Source organism: Eublepharis macularius, chromosome 2, assembly GCF_028583425.1.
Source record: "Eublepharis macularius isolate TG4126 chromosome 2, MPM_Emac_v1.0, whole genome shotgun sequence".
NCBI lineage: Eukaryota > Metazoa > Chordata > Lepidosauria > Squamata > Eublepharidae > Eublepharis > Eublepharis macularius.
Window position 1 is genome coordinate 75031589 of NC_072791.1, and position 21587 is coordinate 75053175.

Here is a 21587-nt window from a genome sequence, read left to right on the forward strand (position 1 = left end):
TTTTACTAACCCAAGACAGCCTAAGTAATTGGCAGAAAAGCCTTTACCAGATTTGTGTCTTTCAGGATTGGCAACCTGAGTTGCAACAGACTGAAAAACTCAGAGGAGATGGGCCCACTTGTCTTATATTGTCTGGGTCTGCTTTATTCATAAGTGATAAAGAAATGGATATACAGTTATAGCAATGCATCCAGATCGTAGCTGGTCATTTCATTGATCTGTAACTTGGTTTTCCGTTTTCTAGCAAGAAGAAAAGAGGGCTAACAGAGAATAAATGTCTAGTTCTTGCCTCTAGTTATGGTAGAGCTCACTATGCAGACTCTAATATATTCTTGAAGTAGCACAAGCGTAACCCCCACAGTTCCAAGGGCCAGGTTCAATTTCTAGCGTAATATTCACAAATTGAAAATGTAAATCCAATTTATTTAAATAGAACACAACTGTGAACATGTTCTCAAAGCTATCAATACTGGCTCACTAATCACTGTGCCCAGAGCAGAGACCTACTCACAACCCACTTTGTAGAGGGCACAGACAGTACTGTGGGTTTGTCCAGAGGCTATGTTCCAAAAGATCCAAGAAATCAAATGGAAATTCAAACCACGGCTTGGGATGCTGAAAGATCAACACAGAAATACAGTATCTGATCAGGACAAAATAAAGGAAAGATGGAAACAATACACCGAGAACTAAGAGACGGAAGGATGACAGATACTTTCGATGAAGTATCTTTTGATGAAGAACCAGAAATCCTAGAAAGTGAAGTAAAAGCTGCACTCAAAGCAATTGGGATAAGCAAACCACCTGGAGTAGATGGGATACCAATAGAGCTATTTCAAGCTACAGAAATGGAGTCCGTCAGAATCTTAACAAGAATCTGTCAATAAATATGGAAAACAAAACAGTGGCCCACAGCCTGGAAATGCTCAGTCTACATTCCAATTCCAAAAAAAAGAGTGCAGCAACTATCAGACTATTGCATTAATTTCCCATGCAAGCAAAATGATGCTCAAAATTCTACAGCAAAGACTCTTACCATATATGGAACAAGAAATGCCGGATGTTCAAGCTGGATTCAGAAAAGGAAAAGGCACCAGAGATCATATTGCAAATTTACAATGGCTAATGGAACATACCAGAGAATTTCAGAAGAAAATTAGCTTGTATTTTATAGATTACAACAAAGCTTTTGACTGTGTGGATCATGAAAAGTTATGGAGAGTCTTAAAAGAAATGGGGGTGCCACAACATCTGATTGCTTTGATATGCAACCTGATGTGCAGTAAGAGGCTACAGGCAGGACAGAATATGGGGGAACAGAATGGTTTCCAATTGGCAAGGGTATCAGACAAAGATGCATGTTATCGCCCTGCCTATTCAACCTCTATGCAGAGTATATCATAAGGAAAACTGGATTAGTTCTAGAAGAAGGTGGAGAGAAGATTGATGGAAGGACCATTAACAATTTGAAATATGCAGATGACACCACATTACTAGCAGAAAATAATGAAGAGTTGAAACAACTACTGATGAAGGTTAAAGGAGAAAGCACCAAAGCAGGATTACAGCTGAACATCAAAGTAATGGCTGCTGAGGAATTACACAATTGACAACGAGGAAATTGAAATTGTTCAAGATTTTCTATTCCTTGGCTCAATCATTAACCAACAGGGAGACCGCAATGAAGAAATCAGAAGAAGATTGAGACTTGGAAGAGCAGCTGTGAGGGAGAAAGACAAGATCCATAAAGACAAAGATGTCTCTCTGGGAACCAGGATCAAGATAATCCAAACTATGGTGTTCCCCATTACTATGTATGGATATGAAACTTGGACAGTGAAGAACGCTGACAGGGAGAAAATTGATTGCCGCCTAGCGCTGATGGGGGAGGGAGGAGGACGCTTGAACAAACCCAGACCACACCAAGCTTGGAGAAAACATGGCCACAACTTTATTGAAACAGCAGCAAAGGAGTATTGGTGCAGCATGTGGATCAGATCCCAGAAAAAACATCGGCTGACCCGCCTGCCAGCCGATGGACCTCAACCCCCCCCCAGACCCCAGCTGGGGGAGGGAACCATAGGAGTGGCATTTGAGGGGAGATCACCTGGGTGTACACCCCTGAGTGATTCCCTTGCCACCTGGGAGTGAGGATGCCGTGGCAGCCCCCGAGCTGGGCATGCACCCCAAGCCTCACTCCCAAGATTCCTTATGGGAATCCCCTAATGGGGAGCCTGGGGCGTGGAGGCCCCCAGCTCCCCAAAAAGTGATCTGATCCAATGCCCACCGCCCGACAGTTGTGACAAAATGGAACACAGAAAATAAGGGAGAGGTGGGTGGGAGACACGACGAGCCGAAGTGAGGATGGGTGGGGACGGCAGCTGGTTAAATACCCAGCTGCTGGACCTGAGTGAAGACTGCGGACCTGAGGTTCACAGTCCCTGCCCCGCCCCTCCACGGAGCCGGCCCGACCACCCTGATTGGCCGGCTCCAAAGTTTGAATTTGATTCGTCGTCGGCCCACCCGGGGGTTCCCCGGATGAGCCGACGCAACGAAGACGCTGACCTCGCTCCCTGCCAGCTTGATGGCGGCAAACAGGCGCCCGGTAAGTCAGACGCCTCCGCTTCATTTGAAATGTGGTGCTGGAGGAGAGTTTTGGGGATACCATGGAATGGATGGCCAAAAAGACAAATAAGTGGGTATTAGATCAAATCAGGCCTGAGTTCTCCCTAGAAGCTAAAATGACAAAACTAAGGGGTATTGTACTTTGGTCACATCACAAGCAGACAAGATTCTCTGGAAAAGTCAATAACAAGTCAAAAGTGGAAGGCAGTAGGAAAAGAGGAAGGCCTAAAACAAGATGGCTTGACTCAATCAAAGAAGTGACGTCCTCCAGTCTGCAGGATCTGAGCAAGTCTGTTAATGATAGGATGTTTTGGAGGTCTTTCCTTCATACAGCTGCCATAGGTTGGAGGCGATTTGACAGCACATAACACACACATACATGCCTGGAACAGAGTCCCAAATATCTAGAAGGCCTTCTTGCAACAGCAGGAGCTCTTTTTATGATGCTGCTGGATGAATTCTTGAACTTGTTCATTAAGCAGTTCCCTTTTCCTCCTGGTAAGATGAAATGTGGCAGCTCTATACTAGGATGTTGATCTCAGGCAGTCAATAAAGAGTTCGGATGTCAACAATTCCTGCTCTTTGATCTTCCCAGCTAGCAGTTTCAGCTGTGTCTGATTTTGAGCCAAAGCTTAGAAACAAGCTTTGCCTCTCAGAAAGTACTGCCTTCAGTGCTCCCCTCTACCTCCCAGTCTTTAATGTTAGCCCAGTCCTGATTTATACCACTTCTCCTAGTCATGGTGGTCCTTTCAAACACATGCCGCATGAGTCTTTGCTCAACATGTAAATTAACACAAACCTATGTACACATTCAGTTATCTGCTAGTCTGGTCTGGCCTAAGGTCTATCTAAGTATCTGCAGTCTACTAATCAGACCTAGGCCCTAGGCCCCAAACCCTTTTTCAGTACAGGCATACACAAGTGTTTGAGTATCTTCCTCAGAAGGCAAACAAATCTGATTTACCCTTACTTGCAGGAGGTGGGGCTGGCAATGCTTTTTGAAGCACTGCTAGCAGAAGCAAGTCCTAGCAGAGCTTGCTTGCACAAAAATATATCCAATGAAGGCTCCTCAGGCTTTACAAAACTGATTTTATAAGAATAGAAATTTTAGCAAAAAAGCACATGAAACAAGTTTCCCAATCTTTTATAATTAGCACAGATTGAGAAAGATTATTTTAACTGATTTCCCTTCTTGCTTACCATCTCCAATGCCTGCACCAAAAGTAGCCTAATTTAATTCACTAAAATCATAGCACAACAATTCTCAATTTATTGCTGACCAGCTGCCATCTCTCCAATCCTCCAATGGACAAAACATTGACCACCAATTACTACTCACCCAACACTACAGGAAGACTCTATATGACTCCCCACCAATGGCTGCAATGCCACATTGCCGAGCCCAAACTGACATGATAATATCTGAAGAAGGGAGCTTCAGCTCTTGAAAGCATATACCCTGAACATCTTTTTGGTCTATACAGTGCCACTGGACTCTAGCCCTGCTAACTACAAGGACTATCCCTGTAGCCAAAATAAAGGAGAAGCTTAGATGGATGACTGATAAACTCTTAAAATTGCTAAGGATAGACGAGAAGCAAAAATAAAAGGTGACAGAAATAGAATCAGAAATCTAAATGCAGCTTTTCAACAACTTGCATAAAGAGATAAACACAGCTTTTCTGCAACTTGCACACACAGACAAAGAAAACTATTATACTAACCAGTAGGGTTACCACGGTCCCCTTGCCTTCCTGGTGGAATGCAGGAAACCTGGTGCTTACCTTCTTTGCATTCCTATGATGCTCCTTGCGTGCACATGCCCCCAGGCCTGTGTGATGGCATCACTTCTGGGAAGTGATGTCATCACGTAGGCGTACGCCGTGAAGTGTGCGAGTAATCTTGGGGCAGCACAATTATGTCACTCCTGTGAATGATGTTGTGCCACCCCAGGAGCATGCCTGGGAAGCCCATTCCCACACCTTTTCTCCCTGCCAGCCAGGTGAGTAGGGGTGCAGAGGCTAAAAATGGGAGATCCCACACCCCACACCAGTGCAAAGAAATAGAAGAGGACAACAAAAAAAAGGAAGAACAAGAGATCTGTTCCACAAGATCCAGGAAATGAAAGGAATGTTTAAACCACGGCTAGGGATGCTGAAAGATCAACAGAGAAATACAGAATCTGATCAGGAGAAAATAAAGAAAAGATGGAAACAATACATTGAAGAACTATACAGAAGAAATGAAAGGATTATAGATTCCTTCATAGAAGAATCTTTTGATGAAGAACTTGCAATTGTAGAAAATAAAGTGAAAACTGCAATCAAAGCAATTGGGAGAAAAAAATCACCAGGAGCAGATGGGATATCAATAAAGATATTTTCAAGTTACAGAAACTGAGTCCATGAAAATCTTAACAAATCTGTCAACAAATATGGAAAAGAAAACAATGGCCCACAAACTGGAAACACTCAAGTTTAAATTCCAATTCCCAAAAAAATGAAATGTCAAAGATTGCAGCAACTATCTGACCGATGGTTGTTGTGGATTTTCCGGGCTGTATAGCAGAGGTCTTGGCTTTGTAGTTCCTGACGTTTCCCCAGCAGCTGTGACTGGCATCTTCAGAGGTGTAGCACCAAAAGACAGAGATCTCTCAGTGTCACAGTGACCATTGCATCTGACCATTGCATCTATTTATTCATGTTATTTATAGTCTGCCTTTCTCACTGAGACTCAAGGCGGATTACAAATTGTACAGATTTTAAAGGGATCAATCGGTAAGCATCTGAAGGACCACTCAGTGATCCGGGGAAGTCAGCATGGTTTTGTTCCTAACAGATCTTGCCAAACCAACCTGGTTTCCTTCTTTGATCGAGTGACCAGCTTACTGGATCGGGGGAACTCTGTTGACGTGATTTATCTGGATTTCAGTAAAGCTTTTGATAAGGTCCCCCATGACATTCTGATGGGCAAACTGGAAGACTGCGGAGTAGACTATAGGACAGTTCGGTGGATAGGGAACTGGTTGGAGGACCGCACTCAAAGAGTGGTGGTCAACGGCGTTTCATCAGATTGGAGGGAGGTGTCCAGTGGGGTGCCGCAGGGCTCGGTTTTGGGCCCGGTAATTTTCAATATTTTTATCAATGATCTGGATGAAGGAGTGGAAGGGCTGCTCATTAAATTTGCTGATGATACCAAATTGGGAGCGGTAGCAAACACCCAAGAAGACAGAATTAAAATTCAACAAGACCTGAATACTCTGGAGAAGTGGGCAGCTGTGAGTAGGATGCAATTCAACAAAGACAAGTGCACAGTATTACATCTGGGCCACAAAAATGGGAAGCACAAACACTGGATGGGGGATACACTTCTGGGCAGTAGTATATGTGAAAGGGATCTTGGGGTAAGAGTGGACTGTAAACTGAATATGAGCAGTCAGTGTGATGTGGTGGCAAAAAAGGCTAAATCAGTCCTGGGTTGTATCAAAGGGGCCATAGCATTGAAATCACAGGAGGTCATAGCCCCTCTCTATACTGCCTTGGTCAGGTCACACCTGGAGTATTGTGTGCAGTTCTGGAGGCCTCACTTCAAAAAGGATGTGGACAAAATCGAGAGGGTGCAGAGGAGAGTGACAAGAATGATCAGGGGTCTGGAGACTGAGCCCTACGAGGAAAGGCTGAGGGCCTTGGGAATGTTTAGTCTGGAGAAGAGGAGGTTGAGGGGGGACATGATTGCTCTCTTTAAATATATGAAAGGCTGTCATTTGGAGGAGGGCAAAGAGCTGTTCCAGTTGGCAGCAGAGGGTAGGACGCGAAGCAATGGGCTAAAACTACATGCACAAAGGTACCGGCTGGATATTAGGAAAAACTTTTTCACGGTCAGAGTAGTGGAATCAGCTGCCTAGGGAGGTGGTGAGCTCCCCTTCACTGGCAGTTTTCAAGAAGAGGCTGGATGAATACTTGTCAGAGATGCTTTAGGCTGATCCTGCACTGGGCAGGGGGTTGGACTAGATGGTCTGTATGGCCCCTTCCAACTCTATGATTCTATGTGAGTTAGTACTGTAAATTTCAAGGACATTTCAATAAACAATGTAATAGAATCTATAAATGCAAATTTGCAAGGATTTAAAACCAGCAGATACCTAAAACAAATTTGGAGAACTGCTGGAACAGAGCATAAGCAATTCTAAGAATGATACTTTAAATAACATAAAACAAATTAGAACTACCTGACAGGATCATACACAAAGCAACAGGAAGCAAACTGTAGCACATAGACTTTACTACTATGGTCCCTATCCTTCTACTGAGACCACTTATTTACAGTATAGCCCTCCTATCCGAGTAAAAAAGCCTTCTTGAATAATTCAGTTTTGCATTGTTTGCAAAAAGTCAGAAGAGTGAGAGCTTTCCTGACCTCTTACCATGCAAGCAAAGCAATGCTCAACATTTTACAACAAAGACTCTTACCATATGTGGAACAAAAATTGCCAGATGTTCACGCTGGATTCAGAAAAGGAAGAGGCACCAGAGATCATATTGCAAATTTACAATGGATAATGGAACGTACCAGGGAATTTCAGAAGAAAATCAGCTTGTGTTTTATAGATTACAGCAAAGCAGACTAACACGGCTAACTCCTCTGGAGCAAAGCTTTTGACTGTGTGGATCATGAAAAGCTGTGGATGGTGTTAAAAGAAATGCAGATGCCACAAAACCTGATTGTTCTGATGTGCAACCTGTTCTCTGGACAAGAGGCTACTGTTAAGACAGAATAAGGGGATACAAACTGGTTTCCGATTGGGAAAGGTGCCAGACAAGGATGCATATCCCTACCTGTTCAACCTCTACGCAGAGCATATCATAAGGAAAGCCAGATTACACTTAGAAGAAGGTGGAGTGAAAATTGGTGGAAGGAATGTTAACAAGTTGAGATATGCAGATGACACCCCACATCATTAGCAGAAGATAGTGAAGACTTGAAACAATTACTCATGGTGATTTACGGAGAAAATGCCAATGAGGAATTACAGTTGAAGACACTGAAAACAAGCCAGCTAGTGTGAAAATGAGGCTATTTGCAAATTTGCATATTTAAAGTTAAGAGGTTTTGCCCTAAGGTGTATAACTTTACACATACTCACGTTAAACTACATTTGTCATATTATCAACTACTGGCCCAGACTGGATGAATATTTTTGCTGCTCTACCCAATCCACTGTTGCTCTCTCCATCCTGAATAATTTAGTGTCATCTGCAAACTTGGTTCCCTCACTGCTTACCCTCAATTTTCCATCATTTATGAACAAATTACAATCAATCCCTTTGGAATCCATCATGTGACCTGTCCTATTCTGCTTCTTGTTTACCCAGTTTGCAAGCCATTATAGCTACCAGAACTTCTCCCAGTGAGATAGTGTCTCTCTGAGGCCAAAAGGACCCACCTGAACTAGGTGGCCCCGTCCTCCCAAGGCACACAGTTGCTGGTATTCGACATACCCGAGGACTAAAGTCAAAGTGGTACCAGGCCCGCCCAAGGCCTGTGCAGCCTGGAGGAGGTGCTGCCCAGCCTGCCCAAGCCTCATGCAAGGCTTGGAAAGACTTGCTGAATAGGTAGGCTAACTCTTCTTCTCTCCTTTTAAGGGTGGGGCCAGGGTGGGATAAGAGTGGGGCCCTCTTTCAGAACCGTTTTCTCATCCTAACCTGCATTGGCCCATGTTTGCTAAATTTCCTTAAGAATCTTAATTTGGAGACAGTGATAGCTTCAAATCACACTTTGCCATAAAAACACTACGCCCTCTTAGGCACACCACTCTCAGTCTCAATCAAGTTAATTGTAAGGGTTGCTGTAAAACAGTGTATATGAAGTGCACAGAATGTTTGAAAACATTATACAAAATGCTTTTTACTATACTATTATTATTAGATTACAGTTTTTAACTACTTCTTCCAGTTACTCATGTTGCATAGTTTATATTTTTGCATCATGGATAAGTGGCTAAACTCAGAAAATTGTTAATTCTGCCACTGATTTCCATAATTTCAGTTGTCCCTTGTTGTACAAAAAAATAAGTGGTCTAACAGACATATGTCAGATCCTATAATGATAAGAGGGGCACAGTTAGACAGAAAATATCCCCACTGCGTCATTTCCATACCTCTATCAGAAAGCAGGTTTTTAAATGAAATCAGGCTTTACACCATGCACAGGTTTCCACAGCATAATACAGCATTCAGATTTGTATTTTGTTACATTACATTTGAAAACAAAATGGATGATTCAGAATCCACATACTTGTTCTTTTTCTAATAGATCCAAACTGCTTTTCTTCTGAAAGGCTGATAATTACAGTCAAGACATATTTTACCATATCACATCATATAAATGGAATCATTTAGCTAATCAGATGAGTATTTTGCCTCTGATGGGTGAGACTGGGAGGTGGAGGCAGATTCAGCAGATCAGTAGATGCTTAATAATGATTTCAGACATGCTATCAAATAAATTGTGGGATGACCACTCCTTTAGAGTCCCCAGTATATAGATTCCTGATCAATATTCTCCTGATCTTAGACAACACAGCTTTTAAGTATTAAAAGATGTTTTAACTTGAGCTACTTTTAATACTGGGTACATTTATGTTGGCCCTTAAGCATGAACAAGAGACTTGCGAGTGGCAGAGGAGATTTGTCCTAGAGTCAAGTTTCAACTGTAATAAAAAGGGTTGCTTACCTTCAGACAGGGAAAAGTCATCAGCTGGAGACAGTGGGTCTGCCTGTATAGCCAGGCCATTGCTCAGCCACGTGGTAATCTGATTCGTCAAGATAACCTGCAAACAAACACGGAGAAGGTAAGTGTATTAGAGTTACCAGACAGACACAGTAGTAGCCCAGACAAGACCTGGAATGTATAGATAGACAGGCACCCTTCAACACCCACACTAATTTTCAACAATTTCAACTCCTTCCTGGAAAATCTGGATCAACTATAGTAGCAGTTTAATAGGATGCTTCAGAAAGCAAAGCAAATACAGTCCTTTCAAATTATTCAGGGGCTTCACATTACACTTCATATCTCTCTTGTGTGAGAAAGGGTCTTTGTTGGTGGTAAAAAGAGGAAATATGAATACTACTTAAACTAGCAAACTTTGAAAGCATTTTTTTTCAGTTCCAGAAAAAGAAAGATTAGAGGAGAATTTATGAATATGTTTATTATCAAGCACTACAGAGATGCAGCCAATTGACATGGCCTGTTGAGAGCATCCATACAAATAGCTTCAGCTCAACATTTTCTCAAAGATGGGATGTGCCCCACCCCGAGGACTACCAAAAGAGAGGAAAGTAAAATAGGTATACTCAAAGAGCTTCCTAAACTTGCACACCCTAGAATAGCTAAAGTTTAGTACCTAGAGGGAGATGTACAATTTGGAAGTTCATCAATACAAGTGCATGTTTTGAAGAGGACTAGAGGTAAAATATACAGAGTTGTACATACCTGTAACTGTTGTTCATTGAGTTCTTCTGTGCAGACACACATTGGGGAGCTGCACATGCGCAGGCCTGCCAACAGAGAAACCTTTCTAGCTTCTATAGAGCTCCATTAGGGGCTGCTCCTCCTAGATCACGCCGGGCAACCGCTTTTCCCACCTAAACGTTCCCGTGATCCTCGGGGGAGCGGCCCCCCCTCCCTCAGTTCTCTTGAGCTGCCATGAACTATAACCAGATACCACCAGAGAGTTCAAAGTGGGGCAGGAGGGAGGGATGTGTGTCTATACAGAAGAACTCAATAAACAACAGTTACAGTTATGTACAACTCTGTATTCATTTTTGTTCTTCTGTGCATCCCCACATTGGGAGATTACCAAGCTACACCACACACACACACACCAGGAGGTGGGGTGAAACTCTCCAACAAAATTTTATTGGTAAATATATACAGTAACGAGATACTATGAAAGACTATATAAACTGGCATATGTATAAAGCATACAATCATGTTGATTGAAGAGCACAATAACCTGACATGTAATGACTAGACATGGGCACGAATGGGGAAAAAAATCCAAACACCCTGTTCCTTGTTTGTTGCCATCCACGAACAACGAACAATGAACAGAAGCGAACATGTCCCCTTAATGAACATGTTCGGTGTTCATGGCCCTTGTCAGAGGGATGTGAGGACTCCCCTCGTCCCTCTGACAGTGGGCAGAGCCGGCGCCATGGGGCTTCGTTCTGCCCACTGTCAGAGGGACGAGGGGACTCCCCCCCTCATCCCTCTGACAGCAGGCAGAGATGCCGCCGCGGGGCTTCATTCTGCCCGCTGTCAGAGGGACGAGGGGACTCCCCTCCCCTCGTCCCTCTGACAGCGGGCAGAGCTGGCGCGCGGGGCTTCGTTCTGCCCACTGTCAGAGGGATGAGGGGATTCCCCTTGTTCCTCTGAGAGCGGGCAGAGCTGGCGCCATGGGGCTTCATTCTGCCCGCTGTCAGAGGGACGAGGGGACTCCCCTTGAGCCGCCACCGCAGAGCTTTGTTCTGCCCACTGTCCGAGAGATGAGGGGACTCCCCTCCCCTCGTCCCTCTGACAGAGAGCAGAACCGCCACTGCGGGGCTTCGTTCTGCCCACTGTCAGAGGGACGAAAGGACTCCCCTCCCCTCATCCCTCTAACAGCGGGCAGAGATGCCACCATGGGGCTTCGTTCTGCCTGCTGTCAGAGGGATGAGGGGACTCCCCTCGAGCCGCCACAGGGCTTCATTCTGCCCGCTCTCAGAGGGACAAGAAGACTCTCCTCCCCTTGTCCCTCTGACAGTGGGCAGAGCCACCGCTGCAGGGCTTCATTCTGTCCACTGTCAGAGGGACAAGAGGACTCCCCTCCCCTCATCCCTCTGACAGCGGGCAGAGCCGCCGCTGCGGGGCTTTGTTCTGCCCGCTGTCAGAGGGTCAAGGGTACTTTCCTCGTCCCTCTGACAGTGGGCAGAGCAGCTGCCACGGGGCTTCATTCTGCCCGCTGTCAGAGGGACAAGAGGACTCCCCTCGTCCCTCTGACAGTGGGCAGAGCCATCACCATGTAGCTTCGTTCTGCCCACTGTCAGAGGGATGAGGGGACTCCCCTCCCCTCGTCCCTCTGACAGTGGGCAGAGCCGCCACTGCGGGGCTTCATTCTGTCCACTGTCAGAGGGACGAGAGGACTCCCCTCCCCTCATCCCTCTGACAGCGGGCAGAGCCGCCACTGTTCTGCCTGCTGTCAGAGGGACAAGGGGACTCCCCTCAAGCCGCTGCCGGGGGGCTTTGTTCTGCCCGCTGTCAGAGGGATGAGGGGACTTTCTTCGTCCCTCTGACAGCGGGCAGAGTTGGTGCTGCGGGGCTTAGTTCTCCCCAGTGTCAGAGGGATGAGGGGACTCCCCTTGTCCCTCTGGTAGCAGGTAGAGCTGGCAGAGACTTCTCTCCGTCCCTCTCGCACCAGGAGAGCTGGCGCCACCCCCTTTGCTGTCATTTTCTCTTCAGAGTGGCAAAAACTGGACTGTCTGCTAGAAGCTGAAGGGTTAAAGCCAGAAGGAAAGCCAGAAGGAGTTGATAAAGAGTTCAGTCCCTCCCTCCCTCCATTGCCAGGGGAACTGATTTAAAGGCGCCAGACTGTCTGGCTTGACAAACAGCTGACAAACGCATGAACAAGGCTTTGCAACGACCACTTGTTCATTCAGAATGGGGCCTCATGAACGGCTTGTTCGCAAACAGCTGAACCCAATGATCGTGGCTTTTTTTGGTTCATATTGCTGTTAGTGCCCATGTCTAGTAACGGCCGCAATGTTGAAAAAATAAAACATCATTCTAATTGTACAATGCGTACTGTGTCATCCTTCCCCACTTACGCTTTTTTCTGTGGTTTTTTTTTACATGAACAAGGAGTGTAACAGTGCTTTAGCAACTACCACATCCTGAGACGTATTAACATCTACTGCGTAGTGCTTAATAAAAGTATCAGAGGAAGACCCAGTAGCTGCTTTGCATATATGTGCAACCGGGACTCCCTTTAACAAGGCAGATGATGAGGCCTGGGACCTGATTGAATGTACCCTTACTTGTAAGGGGCAAGGAACCCTGGCCTGTTGATACGATGCCTGAATAGTAGACACAATCCATCTAGAGGCTGTCTGAGCAGATGCTCTCTTCCCCCTACTGTTCATCTCTAAAGGCCCTTATCCTGTCTGGGTAAAAGGACAGGGCTCTCTTCAGATCTAAAGAATGTGGAGCCCGTTCTGCCCTTGATTGCAGATTGGGAAAAAAAGTTGGCAGACTAATCTCCTGTGCCATATGGAATGCGGACACCACCTTAGGCAAAAACTTAATACACTACAGATAGGGCTTTTTGAGAGCGCGTTTTGACACATTTCCCTCTGCAGTTTTACATGGTAGGTTCCATTGTTTACCATTACAGCAGTGTTGTCCCTGCTCTGAAAATGTGGTTAAGTCAGTTGTACATATGCTGCTGCATTGTGAGTTTTACCAAGAAGAAAGAGAGCTCAATTGATTATTCCACTTCTCACTAGGTTTAAGCTTTTGTAATATTTTATGAATTTTAAGACCGAAACTCTGTAGGAATATCTCTTAGAAGACACTCAGAAATCTGTCTCATAGCTGAATTCTGTTCATTAGCAATTTGGAAACGAAAATCCTTGATTGATGGAATTTTGAATTAATGTGCCCTTTTAAAGATTTCAGATGTATAGTTTGATTTTATAACTTGTAACTGTTCTGTTTTAAAATGTTTTTTAAACTTCAGCCTTCAGTGGTTAATTTGTAATTGCTGGTCCTATAACCATAATAAATTGAATTGAATTAACTACTCTGTTTGGATGGAATCTCAGAAAGGGTGGGTTGGCCCTTAAGGCAGATACTCACCCTTCGGGCAGATGTTATAGCTACCAAAAAGCAGACCTTCCATAACAGCGATTGCAAAGAGCATGTCGCCAGAGGTTCAAACTGGGGTAACATTAATTGTGACAGAACTTGCGACAACGACCATTGGCCCAGGCTGATTGTGTTGGGGGACTTCAACATCTATGCTGATGACGCCACCTCTGTCCAGGCTGCGGACCTGGTGTCAGCCATGGCAGCGCTAGAACTTTCCCAATTTGTATCGGCCCTACACATAAAGCAGGCCACACGCTAGATTAGGTCTTCGGGGTGGGGTTGGATGTGATTCTGGATACAAGAGTCCGTACCATGGTTAGAGCACTCAGTCTTGAAGGCTCACTTGGGTGTGCTGCCACCCCCCTGCAAGGGCAGTGAGCTAGTTTACGCTCTCCCGCAGAGACTTATGGATCCAGTTGGTTTCCAGAATGCTCTACAGGAACTGATGCTCCACGGCAGTTCGCTGGATGACCTGGTGGAGGACTGGCAAGGCTGGCTCTCTGATATTGCACCCTGTCGCCCTCTTCGCCCCCATAATTACTAAGCTCTTTGGTATATGGAGGAGCTACGGCAGAAAAAATGGGAGCTTGTGGCCGTGTGGCGGTGATCACAGGCCGAAGAGGCAAGAACATCCTATAGGTTGTTTATGAAATATTATGAGGTGGCAGTGAAAATGGTGAAAAAGGAATTTTACGCAGCTTCCATTGTGTCAGCTAGCTCACACCCAGCAAAATTGTTTAATGTGGTACATTCATTGGTCTCCCTATTGGAGGGTGACTGTCAAAACTTAAATTCGGACAATAGCTGTGAGGTTTTTACGAGCTTCTTTGCTGACAAAATCTTGTCTCTTCGCCACGACTTACCAGCCACAGTTGATACAGTATGTGAACTAGAGGCCCCTTGGCTGTCTTCTGGACGGATATTTGATCATTTTAGCCCACGCTCAGGGGATGAGGTGGACAGGATTCTGCAGATAGCGAGACCCATCACTTGCCTCCTGGACCCGTGTCCGTCATGGCTGGTGAAAGCCAGTAGCGATGGACTACAGGATTCCTTGGAGGCCATTATCAACTTGTCCTTGAACTCAGGGTTTTTTTCTGGGGCATTGAAGGAGGCAGTGGTGAGACCTCTCTTAAAGAAACCATCATTGGATCCTGCCAACCCAGTCAGTTACTGTGCAGTTTCGAACCTTCCATTTCTGGGCAAGGTGACTGAGTGGGCAGTGAAGAGACAGCGACAGAGTTCCCTCGGCCCTGGATCCCTTCCAGTCCGAGTTTCGCCCATGTCATGGGAAATTACAGATAAGCTATTCAACAACTTGAAGAATTCCTAATGACTGATTTACTTTGACAACTCTTGAATTCATTTTATCTCTATTATTAAACTGAACTTCTACTGTCACTAACCCTATTGGATATTTGGATAAAAAGGTAAAAGTAGTCCCCTGTGCAAGCCCCAAGTCATTACTGACCCATGGGGGGATGTCACATCACGATGTTTTCTTGGCAAACTTTTTGTTACAGGGTGGTTTGCCATTGCCTTCCCCAGTCATCTACACTTTACCCCCAGGAAACTGGGTACTCATTTTACCGACCTTGAAAGTATGGAAGACTGAGTCAACCTTGAGCTGGTTATTTGAACACAGCTTCCGCCAGGATCGAACTCAGGTCATGAGCAGAGCTTAGGCTGTAGTACTGCAGCTTACCACTCTGCGCCACGGGGCTCTTATATTTGGATTACCTTGTGGGAAAATATGGAACTCCAACCTGTCCTACATGAAAAGCTAGGTACTGAAGTCAAGACATAATTACACATAATGCAATTCATAATAATATGATAATACAGGCATATAATACCTAAGTAACAAGTAGTTTGACCTACAAAAGAAAAATAGGCAAAAATCAGATTATGTGGAACTTGTATTGGGAGTTAAACTTGATTTTTAAGCCAGGATTCTGAAACCCTAACACTATCAGATATCTGCATGACAGTATACTGGACACAGGCTGAGAGGATGATGTCAATTTATGGCTCCAAGCACCAGAACACAATACCTCTTTTCTGAAAAGTTATTGCCAAAGTACCTGTCATGTATTTGCCAAATACCTGTCATGTATTTTCAAGATGACTTCTAGAAATCCATTATGGACTTCTTCAGGCTTCTGGAGGGAGACGGGCTTTGCCCTGCATTTGCAGAGCCTTTGAACACAATGAACAGGGAATAGATGCTGTACTTGCTTGACATAGAAGGGCTCTTCTCCATAGATGGGAAGAGTGGGGGCAGGCAAGGAGAACCTAATCCACATCACTTGCTGCAGGATTGTCAACTCCAGTTTAGGAAATTCCGAGAGACTGAGAGGCCATGTCTGCGGAGGGGTAGGTGTTCAGTGGGAACAGAATGTCACTCTAAGACTTCCGTTTCTCCTAGACTTCTAGATATACCATAGAGTTCATCTACCAGAGCTACCATTTCCTCTAGGATAACTATAGTCTGGAGATGTTGTGATTCCAGGAAAACCCCAGGCACCACTTCGATGTTGGTAACCCTATGGTAGAAAAAGGCCTTGAATGCTTCTGTGTATGTGCAGGGAACTCATGCCCATGCAGTAGTATGGGAATGAAAGTATCTAGACCATCTCTCTAAGCAAGACATTTATGCAAGGATGCCCAGTTCCATACAAGCAAAGCTTGCTCAGTAGTTGATAAAAATACAGACCACTAAACAAAGGGAAGGAGAAACTGAGTATGTGGCTCAGGCTTGCATTCCACTACATCCATGCTCCGTTGTGAGTCTCAGAAGCCAGTTAAGGAGCTGAATCATATCAGCTGTCTAGAAGGCAACAGAAACATTCACAGTACACCCACCAGTCTGCTACTGTCCACACTTGGAAGACACTTGTGCATAATCACATACACAGCTTGGAGGACTTCCAGGGGCCCTGACACAAATGAAAAAATCCAGTATCCAGACTTCAAAGAAATATAATAAACACAACACAACAACAATCCTCACAAATAGAACTAGATGGTACAAGATTAGAATGAATTCTACTGGCATTGTTAGGCTAATCACAGAATCACAATTGTAAAGCATCTATGCAAAAAGAAATGTGCGGAAAGACTCAACAGAACAAAAGTAAAAGTAAGGAACAGGATACATTTCAGATTAAGATACATGTGTGTGCACACATCTCCATATTATGGCATGAAAGGAAGTTTTTATTGGCAGATATATTCACTGGCTACATTATTTACAGGTGACAAAAGAATCTGTGAGAGTGCAGTCATCCAAAATTTGTTCCAGTACAAACTTTGTATTGTGCCATCTTCTGTGTTGTTTATAGCATTTTTATGAGCCACGTACATAGTCCATTCCACTGAAAAGGGCCAATTCTATCAACTTCCCAACACAAAGAAAACATATATAATCACAAGTACAGAGAGACAAAAAATCACAAAGTGTGTATGCATTCGATACCTGTTTGTCTCAGAGTTCCTACTCTCTCTCTCTCTCTCTCTCTCTCTCTCTCTCTCTCTCTCTCTCTCTCTCTCTCACACACACACACACACACACACACACACACACACACAAGTACAGAAAATCACTCTAAAATGTAACACAGGTAAGCTCAAACAGAATTGCACTACATGCCGGATGGTCTCACCAGCTGATGAAGAGGGTTGACGCCACAGCAGCCATCCCTGGAAGCAGTCCTTGTGGATGAGGCAGAAGCTTCTCCTTTCAGTTGGACAAGATTCTGCTCTGTTCGCCTCTGATCATTCAAGAACCCGCAAACACTCAGCTTTGGCTTAGGGACATGGGAACTAGGTTGTATGGAGGAGAGAGATAGCAGGAGCTCTCAGAAAAAGGCCCAGAAACAATTTCTACCTGTTTCACAAAGTGCCAAGGTAAGGTGGGCAAGGTCAAGCCTGACCTGCCTCAGGGGGCAGTTCAGGCATGGTATCCCAGCCAGAAGCACAAATCTGGGAAAGATTGGAGCAAAGCCTGGATGGCTGCTGTGTAGGTGGGAAAGTTCAGATTTTCCTGGTCCTAGCCACATGGCAGCCATTTCCCCTGCTCCTGTCCTTGCTCGTGGCCATTTCCTTTCCTGTCACCATGTTGTATCTTTTAATTGGCAGTTGAATATCATTGTAACAACCTGCACACCAATTTTTCTGAATTCCCAGCTTGCTTGCTTGCTTTTTTAAAGAAGCCTTTAGCACTTTTTTTGTGGAGATATTAGAGGAAAGGCATATCTCTGCCCCCAAAAGGTCTAGAGACTTAAAAAAAAAAGAAAATTGCAACTTCAGAGAACTTGATGTGCATATTGATATATTATGCCAATGTAACAATATTCAATTGCCAATTTTGAAAAAAAGTTAAAAGCCCTAGTGGTACAGGAGGTGGGGTAGCTGTTGTCGGGGGCCTGGGGCAGAAATAGTACTGGAAAAACTTGTCATGTAGAAGCCCTGCTGCCACTGTGATGTATTAGCAGACACAGCAGCAAACAGGAAACTATACACATCCCCATTAATATTATCTTTTGGAAAAGACAATAACTCTGGGAAAGTTAGTAGGCAGTAGGAAAAGAGGAAGACCCAAAATCAGATGGGTTGACTCAATAAAGAAAGCCACTGCCTCCAATTTACAAGAGCTGACTGTTAATGATAGGAAATTTTGGTAGTTGTTGATTCATAGGGTCACCATAAGTTGGAAGCAACTTGAGTAGGGGTGTGCAATTCAGGTTTGGTATTCCTTTAAAAATATCATATTTTACCTGATTTCGGAATCACATGTTATGATATATGCAGCACTTGTCTATTTATTGATAATATAATTCTCACGGTTCATATCCTGGTGTCTTTTTTGGTGTACTTCCTTGAGCCCTTTTGCTCCCTTTTGTTCTGTAAAATTTGGTATTACCAAACTCAAAAGGGAATACCGAATCAGGTTTGGTATTCCCAAACTTAAGTTTACCAAATTAATTCAGGTTAATTCAGTAAACTTCAGTAATCATGGCATGGCTGATCCTTTCCTAAGGAACAGCAAAGAAACACTGTTTACTGCCTTTTTCACAGAGGGGAGTGGGGAGAAGAGAAGGGAGAGTGAGGCAGAGGCAGAAAGGAGGGGGAAGAAGAAAGGAAGGGGGTAGTGAGTGGCCAATCCTTGAAGGAGCTCTCCTTCTCTGGCCAATAGAATTCTCTAGAAGGAGAGTACCTTTTTAAAACTGCCCTGCAAGGAATTAAATAGGCAGGCTTGCCTCAGAGCAGCCTCCATTTTGAGTGCTGTGTGTGTTCAGGCTGCCTGGAGAGATCTGAAACCCTGCCTACTGCTGACTGTAGACTATTTGTGGTCTGGCCTGGGCCTGGCCTGCTTTGGACTTGATGCGACTGAATCCTACTGCCTAGTGGATTTCAGCAGTTGCCTGCTGAGACCTGCTGCTGCTACACCTGGACACCTGCAATTGGAGGACTTCCGCTGCCTGGTTTGACAGTTGTAGGCTCACTGGTTTTTTTCTGTCTTTGGGGGGAAGGGGTTGGCCTGGTGTCTGGAAGGGATAGGGTTGGAGGGGGGAGGGGAAAGGGTTTTTTTTACTTTGCATTTTAAAAACTGCTTTTTTGCTGGAGGGTGGGTGTTTTGGTTGGGCTTTTGTGGGGGGGAGGGGTTGGTTTGAAGACGGTTATATTTACAATTCATTTTGCTGCTTATTCTTCTGGGGGGGAGGGTTTTTTAATCCTGTTGTGAGTGATTTGTTGTTTGGTGTTTCACAGTTCCTGTTATTTTTATTAAATTCGTCTGTTTTTGCTGGTTGTTCTTTGGGGGGCTGTTTTCCCCTGTTGTTGGAGCTTGGGGTGCTGTTTCTTTATACTGTTTTTTCCTTGGTGTTTTTGCTGCAATATATTTACTGTTGCCACAGAAATTTGGTTTGGCTTTGGTGTTTAATTGTCCTTGGTTGGTTGGTCTTCTTCTGCGGGGGGTGGGGCGGTGTTTGCTGGGGTGCTTGTTATTAGCTTAAAATACCTAGTGGTGTTTGGGTGTACTTTGGGTATTCTGAGAGGGTTGTGAACTTTTAAAACGTTTTTTTAAGGTAGGCTAGTTGTAGGTCTTGTGAAGCAAAACTTAATTGGTAGCTAAAGGTTTTCCCCCTTTTAATAAGCTTGTTTAGGCATTCAGAAAAGTTCAAGTTCTACTCAAATTCTATAGATAAATAGACCGCCTATTATTGACATTTAACTAGGTTTTCCCTGCCCACTTCTGGCTCCTTTGAAGCCAAGCCAGGAACATTAGAAGTAGGTTTTCTGTCATAGGCTTACCTGTAGATTGGTGTTCAGGGGTAGCTTGATTTCTGAAGAGGAATTAAGCTGCTTGGTAGTGTAGTGCCACATATCTAAAAAAAAAAAAGATTTGTGCATCCTTCTCCAGATTTAGACCCACAAATCAAGCTTCCAGAGTAGATAGGCAAGAGTTAAAAGAAACTCTCACTTTCAGCAAGGTGCTTTGGGTAGGCTAGTAATTTAATTGTTTAATAAGGTTAGTAACTACTTACAAGGGGAGAAAAATGAGTGACAGGAGACTAGAGAAGGGCCCTGGAGGAAATGTGAGGGATAAGTCTAGAGATGTGGAGGGGCAGGGGAGGGCTGTGGCTCTCCCCCCACATGCACGGAGGATGCCCACTCCACTGCAGCTGCTGTTTACCAGCCTGGCTTCTGGTGACAGCAAGGGGGTTCGCAGGCCCTCTTTCCTGAAGCAGCTGCAGGAGCACCACCTCCACCATAGGAACCTGAGGCAGGAGATGGAACTCTGCAGGGGCCTGCTACTAAGACTCCCCCTCCTCCCAGCTGCGAGAGGAGGAGCAACATGAAGAGTCTTTTGTGGCAAGCTTGGGGGACGTGAGTTTTCCATCCCTCGTGCTCACCCCAGGAACCCAGAGAATGTTGGAGGAACTGGAAGAGGGTCTCATCATCAGTGAGCCTTCCCTAGTTTCCTCTGAGGCCAACAGCAGGCTTTTCAGGACAAGGCAGGAGGAGAGGATGGTGGAGGAAGAGAGATTGTGGAAGTACTGACACCCACATCTCTACCCCATTGCCCTCAGCCACCTTCTTCTGCCTAGCTTAGACATGATGTGGCTCCTGGAGTGCCTGCAGCTGCAAGGGCATGGCCCCCCTGGTCCTCCAACATCTGGGACCATTTCCAGAAGATGGAAGACCACCAGTATGCACAGTGCCAGCACTGTAGGGACCGGGTCAGTTGAGGGAAAGATGCAAATCACCTTTGACAGCCAGTCTCATGATCCACAGGATGATGCACCACCAGGTGGTGCTTCTTTTAGGGTCTACATGGTTGCCAGCACTACATGGCTACATAGCACTACATGGCTGCCAGTAAGCCAGTAGGGGAGTCATCCAATGCCAGGCAGGGTCAAATGAGAGACCACTGGGCTGGCTACTGCAAGGCTTTGTTCTGCGCCAAGATTCTCGATGTGGCGCACACGGCAGAGAACATCACTATCACCATTAAGAGGGAGTTACTGGACTGGGTAGATGAGGGCAGTGCCACCATGGGATACTTGGTGAGTGATGGTGGTGCAAACATGAAGGCAGTGACAGGGTGAGTGGGCCTCACATTTACACTGCACATTTATTGTGTTGCCCACAAACTTCACCTCATGGTGAAAGATTACCTTGGTCAGGGTTCCAGTGAACCTTGCCTCTTCTCAGCAGGCTCCTCCCTATGGCTAGCACTCCATGGAGATGGAGATACTCCAGCATACTCTTGGACCATCTCGGGATGTGAGGCATATGAACCAGGATTCAGCAGAGACAATAGTCAGGAACTATCTTTCAAAGATCACATGATGCCGCTCCCTAGTATTGTGTTGGAATTAATTGTATTGTCATTAATTGAATGAAGTTTGGTTCCTTGCCCCTGAGGAAGTTGTCCAACGAAAACTGAGAGAAGCAAGCTGGCCCTGGATCAGGCAGAGCACGGATGGGCTTGGATTCCCCCCCCCCTTTGGTCATTCCACGTGGCTTTCCCTGTGGACAGATATTAT

The 21587-nt window shown here is 45.0% G+C and overlaps 1 protein-coding gene across 8 annotated transcripts in view; it reads right to left on the minus strand.

The window, feature by feature from the left end:
* The window catches only part of RAD51B (RAD51 paralog B), a 636381-nt gene that overhangs the window by 400804 nt on the left and 213990 nt on the right, over nucleotides 1-21587 (minus strand). For all 8 annotated transcript variants that reach the window (XM_054971797.1, XM_054971795.1, XM_054971796.1 and 5 more), the window contains exon 8: nucleotides 9358-9454. In XM_054971797.1, the coding sequence (XP_054827772.1) occupies nucleotides 9358-9454 (97 nt within the window). The remainder of the gene's footprint in view (nucleotides 1-9357; nucleotides 9455-21587) is intronic.